Source organism: Xiphophorus maculatus, chromosome 6 (assembly GCF_002775205.1).
Source record: "Xiphophorus maculatus strain JP 163 A chromosome 6, X_maculatus-5.0-male, whole genome shotgun sequence".
In the NCBI taxonomy this organism is placed as follows: domain Eukaryota; kingdom Metazoa; phylum Chordata; class Actinopteri; order Cyprinodontiformes; family Poeciliidae; genus Xiphophorus; species Xiphophorus maculatus.
The window spans coordinates 19,490,832-19,505,511 of NC_036448.1; the positions used below are offsets into that span (position 1 = coordinate 19,490,832).

The window sequence follows — 14,680 nt, forward strand, 5'->3', positions numbered from 1 at the left end:
TTATATAACTATTTTAACCGAAGGACTATTACGCATGGGATTAGTTTGGCCCTTTGAAATGAAGCATCCTGCAAATTTCAAAATAAAAGCCTTGAATATTTTTACATGACGTAATTGCTCTTTTTGGCTTTATTTGACTTTTTCATCCAAAGCACTCTTACACGTGGTATTAGTTCAGAACTTTAAAATGAAGCATACTGAAAATTTCAAAATAAAAGCCTTGAATATTTTACATGAAGTAATTGCTCTTTTTGGCCGTATATGACTTTTTCATCCAAAGCAATGTTACACATGGGATTAGTTCGGAACTTTAAAATGGAGCATAATAATAATTTCAAAATAAAAGCCTTGAATATTTTTACATCAGGTAATTGCTGTTTTTGGCTTTATTTGACGTTTTCATCCAAAGCACTGTTACACATGGGATTACTTTGGAACTTTGAAATGAAGCATACTGAAAATTTCAAAATAAAAGCCTTGAATATTTTTACATCAGGTAATTGCTGTTTTTGGCTTTATATGACTTTTTCATCCAAAGCACTGTTACACATGGGATTAGTTTGGAACTTTAAAATGGAGCATAATAATAATTTCAAAATAAAAGCCTTGAATATTTTTACATCAGGTAATTGCTCTTTTTGGCTTTATTTGACTTTTTCATCCAAAGCACTGTTACACGTGGTATTAGTTTGGCCCTTTGAAATGAAGCATTCTGAAAATTTCAAAATAAAAGCCTTGAATAATTTTACATGACGTAATTGCTCTTTTTGGCTTTATTTGACTTTTTCATCCAAAGCACTGTTACACGTGGTATTAGTTTGGCCCTTTGAAATGAAGCATACTGAAAATTTCAAAATAAAAGCCTTGAATATTTTTACATCAGCTACTTGTGTTTTGAGCATTATATAACTATTTTAACCCAAGGACTATTACGCATGGGATTAGTTTGGCCCTTTGAAATGAAGGTTAACAAAACTTCCAAAATAAAAGCCTTGACAACATTTTAAATCGTACCGAACGGTGCACGTCCGCCTCGCTTAACGTTCTTGCGGTTCTCCGCGTGCCACTGATCACGTCGCGGCGTCCTTTGGCGTCGACGCCGATTTGTGGCGCGACGACGCCGGGCCCATGCCCGACGGGCGCGCCTTGGCAGGCCCCGGCTAAATTTCTTCCGAAATTTTCTAGTTGGGGCCTGCCATGCAAAGCAATGGCAGGAACCTATTACTCTACACCCAACAAAGTGTCTCTTTAATATTATTATAATTCTTTATTTTTCTTCCGTAACCGTTAATGCGGCTCGTACCGCTGGGTGCACACCTACAAATGAGGTATCAAAACGTGCAGAAAATTCACGCCATTGGAGCTATTACTTCTGGTGGGATTTGGGCTTAACGTGGCGACATAATTCGCAAAAAACTACGAAAAAACCCCCATTATAACTCAATGGGAAAAATCCTAGAAATACCCTATTTTTGAGGATTTGCTGTGTCGTCACAAATTCACCTAGAAATGCCATTCAAATTTCATTTTGTAGATACGTCTGTGATCTCTTCGAAAGTGAAGACGGCTCGTCGATACCAGTTACGGTTTGTCCACAATTTGCCTCTAAGCGACCCAAACTTTCTCATTTTTGCTGAAATTACAGTGACAGCCGATCTCGGTTCAGATCTGGGCATAACATTTCTTTCTCTCATCACTGTAAATGCTCTGAGTGAGGTACAGATATGAATCTCGGGACTATCGCAGAAGACACATTGAACTGTCATACGCTCGAAACGCTTTTCGAATATGTATTACGGTTCCCGAACAAGAAGGATTTGTTTCCAATGCTTTTTTTCAGTAAAGTGTGTTTGCTCAAACACACTTGTGTGTTTGAGAGCTCACAGCTCACAGCTCACACCTGCTGAGACCATTATTTGCCATAGCAACGGAACTCAAGAGGCTATTGGCTGCTGATTTGGACTACGAATACGCATCGCTGTAGTTCTATCTATCCTCAGTTGAAACAGATCAGGACTGAGAACTGGCCTTTAGAACTACTGCTGCTATGGGCTGTATATAACTGATTTAACTCAGTAACTGTTACACATGGGATTAGTTTGGAACTTTAAAATGGAGCATAATAATAATTTCAAAATAAAAGCCTTGAATAGTTTTACATCAGGTAATTGCTGTTTTTGGCTTTATTTGACGTTTTCATCCAAAGCACTGTTACACATGGGATTACTTTGGAACTTTAAAATGGAGAATAATAATAATTTCAAAATAAAAGCCTTGAATATTTTTACATCAGGTAATTGCTTTTTTTGGCCGTATATGACTTTTTCATCACAAGCAATGTTACACATGGGATTAGTTTGGAACTTTAAAATGGAGAATAATAATTTCAAAATAAAAGCCTTGAATATTTTTACATCAGGTAATTGCTGTTTTTGGCTTTATTTGACGTTTTCATCCAAAGCACTGTTACACATGGGATTACTTTGGAACTTTAAAATGGAGAATAATAATAATTTCAAAATAAAAGCCTTGAATATTTTTACATCAGGTAATTGCTGTTTTTGGCTTTATATGACTTTTTCATCCAAAGCACTGTTACACATGGGATTAGTTTGGAACTTTAAAATGGAGCATAATAATAATTTCAAAATAAAAGCCTTGAATATTTTTACATCAGGTAATTGCTCTTTTTGGCTTTATTTGACTTTTTCATCCAAAGCACTGTTACACGTGGTATTAGTTTGGCCCTTTGAAATGAAGCATTCTGAAAATTTCAAAATAAAAGCCTTGAATATTTTTACATGACGTAATTGCTCTTTTTGGCTTTATTTGACTTTTTCATCCAAAGCACTGTTACACGTGGTATTAGTTTGGCCCTTTGAAATGAAGCATACTGAAAATTTCAAAATAAAAGCCTTGAATATTTTTTACATCAGCTACTTGTGTTTTGAGCATTATATAACTATTTTAACCCAAGGACTATTACGCATGGGATTAGTTTGGCCCTTTGAAATGAAGTTTAACAAAACTTCCAAAATAAAAGCCTTGACAACATTTTAAATCGTACCGAACGGTGCACGTCCGCCTCGCTTAACGTTCTTGCGGTTCTCCGCGTGCCACTGCTTACGTCGCGGCGTTCTTTGGCGTCGACGCCGATTTGTGGCGCGACGACGCCGGGCCCGAACCCCACGGCCGCGCCTTGGCAGGCCCCGGCTAAATTTCTTCCGAAATTTTCTAGTATCTTTATTTATTTTTCTTCCATCACCGTTAATGCGGCTCGTACCGCTGCGTGCACCCCCACAAAAGTGGTATCAAAACGTGCGGCTCGATGCCGAGAAGGGAGCTATTATTTTTATAAGGAATCGGACTTACGATGGCGACGTAAAAAGCGAAAAACGAGCCAATTTTCCAACTGCCAAAACGCAGAGCATAACTGACACCAACTGCCGCTTTTTTAGAGTGAGAAATGAAGAGAATTTTTGACCCCAAAATAATTTTGAAATCGCCATCACGCCCACAAATATCGCACGATTGGTATCAAACTCGGTCCTGACATTGATACGCATGCCTGCTCCGGTAAAATGTTTTCGAAATTTCTCTAGGGCTTACGGTTTTCTGTCACGGTGCTTCAGAGCAAAGTCATGCGACAGGATTTTCTGTCGCTCTCTCAGGCTCTCTCCCATGTATTTTCATATATTTCTCAAAAATTTCAGATCTGGGCACACCATTTCTTTCTCTTATCGCTGTTAATACTGTGAGTGACGTAGAGATATGAATCGCGGGACTATCGGAGACGACAAATAGCCCTCTCATACGCTTCAAACGCTTTTCGAATATGTATTACGGTTCCCGAACGGGAAGGTGTTGTTTCCAATGCTTTTTTTAGTTCAAACTGGCTGGCTCAAACAGAGAATTGTCTCCCCCTGCAAGTCTCACTCACAGCTGACAGTTGGCAGAGAGAATTATTTACCATAGCAACGGAACTCAGGAGGCTATTGGCTGCTGGTTAGGACTACAAATACGCATCACTGTAGTTCTAACTATAGTGGAAGACTCAGTTGAAACAGAGGAGGACTGAACTGGCCTTTACAACTACTTGCTGCTATGGGCTGTATTTAACTGATTTAACTCAGTCACCGTTACACATGGGATTAGTTTGGAACATTAAAATGAAGCATACTGAAAATTTCAAAATAAAAGCCTTGAATATTTTTACATCATGTAATTGCTCTTTTTGGCTTTATGTGACTTTTTTATCCAAAGCACTGATACACATGGGATTAGATTGGCCTTTTGAAATGAAGCATAAAGAAAATTTCAAAATAAAAGCCTTGAATATTTTTACATCAACTGCTTGTGTTTTGAGCATTATATAACTGATTTAACCCAATGACTATTAGACATGGGATTAGTTTGGACATTTGAAATTAAGCTTAACAAAAATTTCAAAATAAAAGCCTCAACATGCCCCTGAGGTTAGTGCACCGCCGCTGGCGGTGCAATAATATTATTCTGCATTATCTTTTTCTTTCAGGTTAGGGAACTGCCTTGCGCAGCATGGCAGTTCATTAGCATTAGCATTTTAGCTTAAATAAGCTATTAGCTATTTATTTGACTTATTAGCCATGTTTAGTATACTGAATAGAGTAAGTCCATTATAGAGAACATCCTAGTGATGTCCCACATGCTAGTGACAGCAATCACGCTAACATTAGCATTTTTGCTAATTTTAGCTGATACACTCACTTTATCATACTGAATGGTGCAAGTACATGTTAGTAAACATTCTTGTGATTCTCCTCATATGATTGCAGCTTTCTTTAGCATTGATGCTAATTTCTAGCATCAGAACGCTGGGTCCAAACCGACGGGCACACTTTGGCAGGCCCCGGTTAAATTTCTTCAGGAATTTTCTAGTTATTCTTTATTTTTCATCCGTAACCGTTAATGCGGCTCATACCGCTGCGTGCACACCTACAAAAGAGGTATCAAAACGTGCAGAAAATTCACGCCATTCCAGCTATTACTTTTGGTGGGATTCGGGATTAACATGGCGACATAATTCGCAAAAAACTACGAAAAAAACCCCATTATAACTCAATGGGAAAAATCCTAGAAATACCCTATTTTTGAGGATTTGCTGTGTCGTCACAAATTCACCTAGAAATGCCATTCAAATTTCATTTTGTAGATACGTCTGTGATCTCTTCGAAAGTGAAGACGGCTCGTCGATACCAGTTATGGTTTGTCCACAATTTGCCTCTAAGCGACCCAAAGTTTCTCATTTTTGCTCATATTAGAGTGACAGCCGACCTCGGTTCATATCTGGGCACAACATTTCTTTCTCTCATCACTGTAAATGCTCTGAGTGAGGTACAGATATGAATCTCGGGACTATCGCAGAAGACACATTGAACTGTCATACGCTTAAAACGCTTTTCGAATATGTATTACGGTTCCCGAACAAGAAGGATTTGTTTCCAATGCTTTTTTTCAGTAAAGTGTGTTTGCTCAAACACACTTGTGTGTTTGAGAGCTCACAGCTCAGAGCTCACACCTGCTGAGACCATTATTTGCCATAGCAACGGAACTCAAGAGGCTATTGGCTGCTGGTTAGGACTACGAATACGCATCGTTGTAGTTCTATCTATCCTCAGTTGAAACAGATCAGGACTGAGAACTGGCCTTTACAACTACTTGCTGCTTTGGGCTGTATATAACTGATTTAACTCAGTAACTGTTACACATGGGATTAGTTTTACACTTTAAAATTAAGCATATTGAAAATTTCACAATAAAAGCCCTGAATATTTTTACATGACGTAATTGCTCTTTTTTGGCTTTATTTGACTTTTTCATCCAAAGCACTGTTACACATGGTATTAGTTTGGCCCTTTAAAATGAAGCTTAACAAAAATTTCAAAATAAAAGCCTTGAATATTTTTACATCAGCTACTTGTGTTTTGAGCATTATATAACTATTTTAACCGAAGGACTATTACGCATGGGATTAGTTTGGCCCTTTGAAATGAAGCATCCTGCAAATTTCAAAATAAAAGCCTTGAATATTTTTACATGACGTAATTGCTCTTTTTGGCTTTATTTGACTTTTTCATCCAAAGCACTGTTACACATGGTATTAGTTTGGCCCTTTGAAATGAATATTAACAAAAATTTCAAAATTAAAGCCTTGAATATTTTTACATCATGTAATTGCTCTTTTTGGCTTTATTTGACTTTTTCATCCAAAGCACTGTTACACGTGGTATTAGTTTGGCCCTTTGAAATGAAGCTTAACAAAAGTTTCAAAATAAAAGCCTTGAATATTTTTACATGACGTAATTGCTCTTTTTGGCTTTATTTGACTTTTTCATCCAAAGCACTCTTACACGTGGTATTAGTTCAGAACTTTAAAATGAAGCATACTGAAAATTTCAAAATAAAAGCCTTGAATATTTTACATGAAGTAATTGCTCTTTTTGGCCGTATATGACTTTTTCATCCAAAGCAATGTTACACATGGGATTAGTTCGGAACTTTAAAATGGAGCATAATAATAATTTCAAAATAAAAGCCTTGAATATTTTTACATCAGGTAATTGCTGTTTTTGGCTTTATTTGACGTTTTCATCCAAAGCACTGTTACACATGGGATTACTTTGGAACTTTGAAATGAAGCATACTGAAAATTTCAAAATAAAAGCCTTGAATATTTTTACATCAGGTAATTGCTGTTTTTGGCTTTATATGACTTTTTCATCCAAAGCACTGTTACACATGGGATTAGTTTGGAACTTTAAAATGGAGCATAATAATAATTTCAAAATAAAAGCCTTGAATATTTTTACATCAGGTAATTGCTCTTTTTGGCTTTATTTGACTTTTTCATCCAAAGCACTGTTACACGTGGTATTAGTTTGGCCCTTTGAAATGAAGCATTCTGAAAATTTCAAAATAAAAGCCTTGAATAATTTTACATGACGTAATTGCTCTTTTTGGCTTTATTTGACTTTTTCATCCAAAGCACTGTTACACGTGGTATTAGTTTGGCCCTTTGAAATGAAGCATACTGAAAATTTCAAAATAAAAGCCTTGAATATTTTTACATCAGCTACTTGTGTTTTGAGCATTATATAACTATTTTAACCCAAGGACTATTACGCATGGGATTAGTTTGGCCCTTTGAAATGAAGGTTAACAAAACTTCCAAAATAAAAGCCTTGACAACATTTTAAATCGTACCGAACGGTGCACGTCCGCCTCGCTTAACGTTCTTGCGGTTCTCCGCGTGCCACTGATCACGTCGCGGCGTCCTTTGGCGTCGACGCCGATTTGTGGCGCGACGACGCCGGGCCCATGCCCGACGGGCGCGCCTTGGCAGGCCCCGGCTAAATTTCTTCCGAAATTTTCTAGTTATCATTCAAAATCTGAAAAAATATGCAATGTCAATAAATAAGGTAATATTCTACATGTGTTTTTAATGCTTTTCCAGAAAACGTGTTTTATTGAGTCAAAGGTCTTGCCCTTTCATTCCTTCGTATCCCCATTCGTTTTCCTCTTTCACCCCCTGTGGTTTTCCTCTGGGTGAAACCGGACATGGGTTCTCGTTATTAGTCTGGCTCCTCCCTCTCTTTGACTCGAGCTGTTTTTCCTCCCTCCCACTTATGAGGAGAGCTCGGCTGTGTGCGTTAATCCCGGATTGCACTGCCCTGCCGTCTGCATCCCGTTGTTGCTGGGAGAGCATGGCACGGCTCCAGGACCCCTGTGCTCACACCAGAGAGAAGTGAACGTAAAACGGGGAGAGACAGGGAGAGAGAGAGTAAAAAAAAAAAAAAAAAAAGAGCTGCAGTTGGGCTGTTTTACGACTGTCACAGCTGGTTGAGCGCTGTGCTGCACTCAGAGTTATTGAGTTTTGGCCACATACTCTCTCATACTACAGGAGAGGAAAAGGAGAAGAATGGCAGGCTGTTTGTTGCAGTGTTGGGTGAAAATTTAAAACAAGGGAACCTTGGTGACCTTCTGGCTTTCACAGCACTTTACTGCCTTCTTCTACGCATTGCATCTGCCTTTCTCCTCATTTTTTGAAAGGATTTAACTTTTTGATTTTGTAATTTTTTTTTACTTCATCTCTTGCTGTCTCATCTGGAACTCTGTCTGACATGGAGTCCCCCACCAAAGAGATCGAGGAGTTTGAAAGTACTGCTCTGAAGTACCTACAGCCGGAACAAATAGAGAAGATTTGGCTCAGGCTCCGTGGACTGTGAGTATATTCAGTTTTTAGTCTTATTTTTATCAAGATAAAGTCTGAGAGCAAAAGAGCATTTGAGCTAAATTTTGAGTATTTTATCATGGCTTACACTAGCTTCATATAAACTAATGAAGCATGCAGAAATTGTCAGTGTTATTAGAAAAGATAAGCTTTAATTGATTTTAATGTTTGATTGCTCGTGAAAACTAACAAAACAGATACGTTTTAGGGTGTTTTATCGGTTACAAATGTGTGCACATTGTTTTTGTTGTTAAACAAGAAGGAAATTAAAGCCCTTTGAGAAAGAATAAAAGGTTGATTAAAGTAAATGTGAGCCCTTTTTATAAAAAGAAATTGTAGTTTTTGGTAAGCACTTTGTCAAGATTACGTCATTGGATGTCATGTGTTTTCTGTGGCATGCTGAACACACGTTGGAGATGTTTTCATATCAAATGTATCTCTGTACACTTGTATGTCAGATATTCAATGGAAGTCCATATAAATACTTCCTAAATGACACAAAAACATGCCTTAGCAGCACCTACCTTGTTTGTGCCTTTATCTTTATAAGCCTTTAACTTTATTTTTAACTCTAAATTATTTACAATTATATAAACAAAAATCTATTTAGGGTCTCTGCTGCCCTGTTTTTAAATCAGATGCAAATTTGATAATTCACATACACTTTGTAGTGTGTTGAATATGCATCTGCAGGAATTATGCTTCTACTGATACCAAAAATATAACTTTACCCTTATTTCAATAACTTTCAAACTGAAGAGTGTTATTAGTAGCCCAACCTGGTACTTTGCTCACTGATTAGGGAACAATTTTCTTTTGAGTTTCCACCTATATTCCAGGACGATTAGAACATAATTAATGAGAAGATCAATGATGTAAATATGAAAGGAATGAACGTACTTAGACTAAACTAAAAATGGCATGAGGTCAATAAATCAAAGGAATATCTAACTATTCATCAAGAAAGTAATGGAAGTGAAAAGATTGGCACTGCTCATAAGCATCACTGAACCAAAGCCAAAGTAAACATTTGTTATGAGAAATCTTAATTGGATATAGCAACAATTTCAAATTCCTCCTTTTAATATATGCTACAACTTAACTTGTTGCTTGAGACTTTCTACAGCTATTTGTATGTTGAAAGAGATGAAAGAAGCCCTTGTGTCTGTTCCCACTCGCAAAATTTGTCAGTTGCAAATTTTGCTATAAAATGCAAGTATAACATATTTTTCATCGAATCTAATGATTTTGGACAAATAGAGTAGTTTTAAGACTTCTAAAAGATTCACAACCTTACAGGCATTATTTTAATATTTAGTCCAATCAACCAACCAATCAACATCTTTATGGCCTTTCCCCCTGACAAGGGAGCCAAGAATCACTTTTCATGTAACTTAAGTGTGAATTTCCTTATTATCCATTTCTTGTTTCATCATTTTGACTCAGCAGGGAAGAGAGATGGCATTGTTATGAGGAAGGTTGGCTTGTGAAAGGAAATGGGTAATGTTGTTATGGGAAATCTGAGAGAAATACATTTTTTCTCTTCACTACGGGTGGTGATTATGTTAATATTTAAAAACAAACAGCTGAAGCACTGAGCTCCTTTAAATCAGGACTAAAACCTCACCTGTTTAGAGATGCCTTTAATTAAAAACAGCTGGAACATTGGTTAATATGTTTGATGTATATTTGATAATGATTATTCTTGATGATTTTGATGTTATTTGACAAAGTGTAATATCTGTTGCTTATTTCATAATTGGTTATTGCCTTGTTTTTATCATATAAAGCACTTTGAACTGTCTTGTGCTATACAAACAAACTTGACGTTAGAGGTAGTTGTTTGGGATTTTCACGGCTAGTTCCTGTTATTTGACTTGACTGTTGCTCTTATAAGGTTTAGTTTTACAGTATTTCACTCACTCTATGACTGATAATAGTTTCTTTCCTCATGTGAAAAGCCCAGGATGCAAGTCCCGCTGTCATCTTCATCTGCCACATTAAGTTTTCCTGGATGATTTCATTGTCTCTTCAATTCGGTCCCCATCATAACCATCTGTCTTTTTGGATAATTGATGGCTAGTGAGTCAGATGAAAGCAGTGGGAGCCAACGCTTTTTTTTTTATTATTAATTTTTTCTCTCCATCCAATATTAACTGTAGTATTCTTGTTGCTCAAAGGCCTCCTGTTGCATGTCAGAGACAATATTAGCCTTTAATCTCATGAAGAGAGCCAACCCCCACAAATGTTGACACTTCATGCAATGCATGTTGTGCATAGCAGGGAGAGAGCATTATGCAGTGTGTTTGAATGTGAAGATCGGGGAAAGTTTCGCTGCCCATGTGAATGATAGAGAGTGGATGTGGGTTTCAGAGTGTATTTGATGGCGTGCTTATGCGCTGCCAGCTTATCCGTGGAGATTTGTTTGGCAGCTGTGTGATTTATGTGTGAGTGTTGCTATCACACCACAATCTCTGGCACAGTCTCTGGCACACCAATCATCTACAGAGAGACAGGTAGAGAATTCACTTCAGAGAGTTTGATCTCAGCTTCACGTTCAGTGAAGTCGTCTAAAACCTGACAATGTCTTCTCTGCATGGGATAATACACACAAATTGCACATTTTCCTTCATTTTATTTACACTTAAAAGTTGAATAACTTTCCGTTATTTTAAGTTAATGAAAGAAAAAAGAAATGCAGAGATTACTCTAAATGAAAAATGACCCTCACTGCCTGAATTGACTAAGTTACATATAACAATAAATTCTTTGCTTTTACTGTCTAACATGTGATTTAAACACATCAGATGTGCATTTATATAGCATAAAATGTCCATAAGTGGTAAGCATAAGGTGTCCTGTGGTCTCAGCTGAATTGAAGTGTACACAGTTCATAGATTAGAATACCCTCAATTTTTTTTATTTTTTTTTACATATTTAATAGGCATGGGCCGGTATGAAATTATGATTGTATAATAACTGCAGGTAAAGAGGCCTTTCTCTTTAAGCCATCATAAAACTTGCAGAGTTGGTTGCTATACAGGGGTGTGTGTGTGTGTGTGACACTGTACATGCACATGACCGATAGGTTTTGACCTCTACTTTGTCTCTGAACAGATATAAAAACACTTGTATTGCAGTAATGTTATGATGGAGAATTTCACTGTATCTAGTATCTAGTTCGAACCTTGAAATGTAAACATGTTGGATAATTACTGCATGGGCAGTTATTTTTCTGATGGCCGCAAGTATAACCCCAACTGATGAAATGAGCAGCTTCTCATTTCTCAACCATGTTGAAAGACACATTCTGTGGTCGTGGGAGGGATGTTAGTCTGTTTAAGAAAGGCCAATTCATTGGAATGCATCAAGCACACAAAACATCTAAGGATAAAACAGAAACTAACAAAATTGGGTTATAAAACGGCCAACAGATTGTAATAAAAGTAGGAAACCATCATCTTTGAGGAAGAAATGTGGTTGGAAGAAAATCCTGGATGATTGTTATTGGCGATCACTATGGTGAAATCAAATTGTTTTCTTATACCTGGTTAGTCATAGCTGCATTGTTGTGTCTGGTGTCATCACAATTGCCATCTCATTTTTCTCTTCATCTATATAATCATCATCAGCAGATAGTGAAGGACTAAAGTTTTCTGGTACACCACTGTGTTGACTTCAGACTTAGAAAAACACAGTGGACCAACACCAGCAAATGACTTGGCTTCTCAATTCATCACTTACATTTACAGATTGTGAAACTTTGATTTTTTTAAAAATCTTCCATTAAGATCCCTGATAGATTCAATTAAATATTTTCTAAATGAAAGCATAAACATGTATAATTAACCTCCATCCACTATTATGTGCAGCTCTGGTAAAGATGTGAAAAAGTCTTAAATATTGAGAATCTATTAGTTTTAGCATTTTAAATAAAATCCTGATGTATTATTGCCACACTTAAAACTATGGTAATAAATTAATCTGGGGAAGTTTCCAAACGTTTATTTAATAATTCAAAAGTTAATGTCTTTTTCTATTTGCAATTGTGATTTGATACACTTCACATAGTTGTGCTTCAAAATGAAAAAGACTTGCCATTCAAATATGGGAGACATTTGTTGATCTTTATAAATAAGGTAATGGTAGTTCGATAAAGGCTACTGACCTAGACTTGATCATATCTACAAAAATAGCAATAATATTAAACGTTTGCAGCAAGCTCAGATGTAACAAGCAGGGCTAGACAAGGACTCGATGTACAACCATAAGAGGCAAAAACCCCCACACCTCTTTCCGAAGAGGTTCGATATTTCGGCATTTCATTTATCCAAAGAATATGTTCACGCCGTTTTATTATTCATTTTGGTTAAAACAAAAGATCTGAACAAAGAAATGATCAAACACCATAAACAGCAGTCTTTCACAGAGTCCATCCTATGATGGGATTTAGTCATAAACTTCAATCAGTTATTACAGTGTTTTATGGAATTATCTGACCAATCTTACCCAATGCCCTTACTATGCTAAGACGTTGGGATAAAAGCTGATGAAAGACCTTCTTAATGGCCCACAGAGTAAGCTTAGTAAAAGGGGTGACAGGTTAAATATTAATGTTGCAGTTTCCCTTCTAGATTCATATCCTTCTCATTCATATCTCAGCATAAAACTGCTTCTCTTCTCAATTCTAATTTTCTTTGAACAGTCAATGAGACATGCATCTGACTGTGACAATTAATTTGGTGTTAATTTTAATTGCTTGATGGCCCACAGAAGATTGATTTATCTTTCTTTTTCACCACGGGGGAGCTTTTACAATTTCTCTGGGGTAGGATAACCTCCTTAGCTTGCAGTTTCACTCCAAGCGCTAAAAGGTTAAGACAGAAAATGACTGGGAAACAAATCAAGTTAAGTGCTGTGAATAGTACCTGACTGGAATTTAAATCCATGTCTGCAGTCCTAAGAACAGTGGTGGGTTCAGCCAATATATCCTCTCGTACTAACCCCCTCCCAGTTTCCTCTAACCGATCTCTCTTTACTTTACTGTTATGAGCAAATATGTAAGTGTATGCATGTGAATCATCTAGAGCCATGCTGTTAACATTTTGTGGAGGTGTGGGTGTTTTTAGGCCAATGTTAGGAAAAGTGATACAAGTTTTGGTGTGTTAATATGAGTGTGTGTCATGATAAAGTCAGCTGGGTGTCCTGGGGAGCAGGTGTGTGTGGTATAAATGTGCTCAGATTTTATTTGCATAGCATTACGCCTCTCTTAATCCACACCTGTTTTACTGATTGTAGGCATTTGCAGCCTTTTGGGTGGAAGCTATGAATGCACTGCATGCTAAATTTGACAGTGGCCCATTTATAGATGTGGACAAATTTGCTGGTATGCCTTCACAAAAGATGTAAAAAATGAAACAATCTCTGAAAGAACCTTAACATTGCAAAAATATATCATCATCATCTCTCATCTGTAAAATCTGTCTTTGCTTCAATAAATTCTGTAGAATTTTCCATGCAGTTAAACAAATGAAGATAGCATGGTCAAAGAGATGGTCAGATTTGTTTGATCCTGGCACAGATTCAAAGGTTCTAGTGCCAGATGCAACAGACCAACTCCAAACCAAAGTGTGTAGTTATGACTTTGCTTTGTAATAGTAAAAAAGCAAAGCTAGAGATGACCGCATGCATCACTCCCTGTTGGTGAAGTAATAATAAAAACCTGTTAGATTAAATTGTTAGGGCCCAAGCTTTCAGATCTATGCTGTTATATTTAAATTGAGCAAGAAGGTATTATAGTCTTGTTGTAAGCAAGGGGAGGGACATACTATATAATGGGTCCCATGAAAAATAAATTAGTTGGTGTGCTTAATGGTAAATATTATTACTCTGGCCAGAAAGAGAAAGTTTGTGGTAAAAGTTTCTATGCTTCCCTTTTTCATTCCCTGTTATTGGAGCACCATTTATTGACATTAGGGAAAGCTTTACTGAGATCAATTTTACATGAAAAAAACAAGTTTAAAATTGGATAAAAAGTTAATTCCACTCAAGAAATGTTAGTTTATTTAAAAGCTTCATTTTTCCTCCTCTAATAATAGAACAAATGTGGCAATACGTTTATATCATGGATATAAATATTATCCCAGCATCTTTGCGGCTTGTCAACATGCGATTTGGTGAATTCACTTTTACCATTATACTCCATGGTTCCATTTGGTGTTGCATCCACATCCTGGAAGGTTGGCTGCAGTCTTACGAACCTTGATCTTTTTAACAATATTGGCATCTATGGTCTCAGGACCATAATCTGACTGGAAACGGTTTTGTAAAAACTACCTTTTTTTAACTAGGAAATAGTTCTACATTCTTATTCCCTTGCTCCTCAAAAAGCCCTTGCCCTCGTAAGGGTTC

The 14,680-nt window shown here is 36.9% G+C and overlaps 1 protein-coding gene across 8 annotated transcripts in view; it reads left to right on the plus strand.

Moving 5' to 3' along the window:
* LOC102229589 (calcium/calmodulin-dependent 3',5'-cyclic nucleotide phosphodiesterase 1C-like) overlaps window positions 1-14,680 on the plus strand; it is a 123,878-nt gene that overhangs the window by 54,767 nt on the left and 54,431 nt on the right. For 2 of the 8 annotated variants that reach the window (XM_023335747.1, XM_023335749.1), the window contains exon 1: window positions 7,429-8,260. The exons of 3 other annotated variants lie outside the window; for them this stretch is intronic. In XM_023335747.1, the coding sequence (XP_023191515.1) occupies window positions 8,160-8,260 (101 nt within the window). In that variant the 5' untranslated portion in view covers window positions 7,429-8,159. Of the gene's footprint in view, window positions 1-7,428; window positions 8,261-14,680 lie in introns of those variants that run through there. 3 more of the 8 variants (XM_023335748.1, XM_023335750.1, XM_023335751.1) reach the window with 2 other exon arrangements.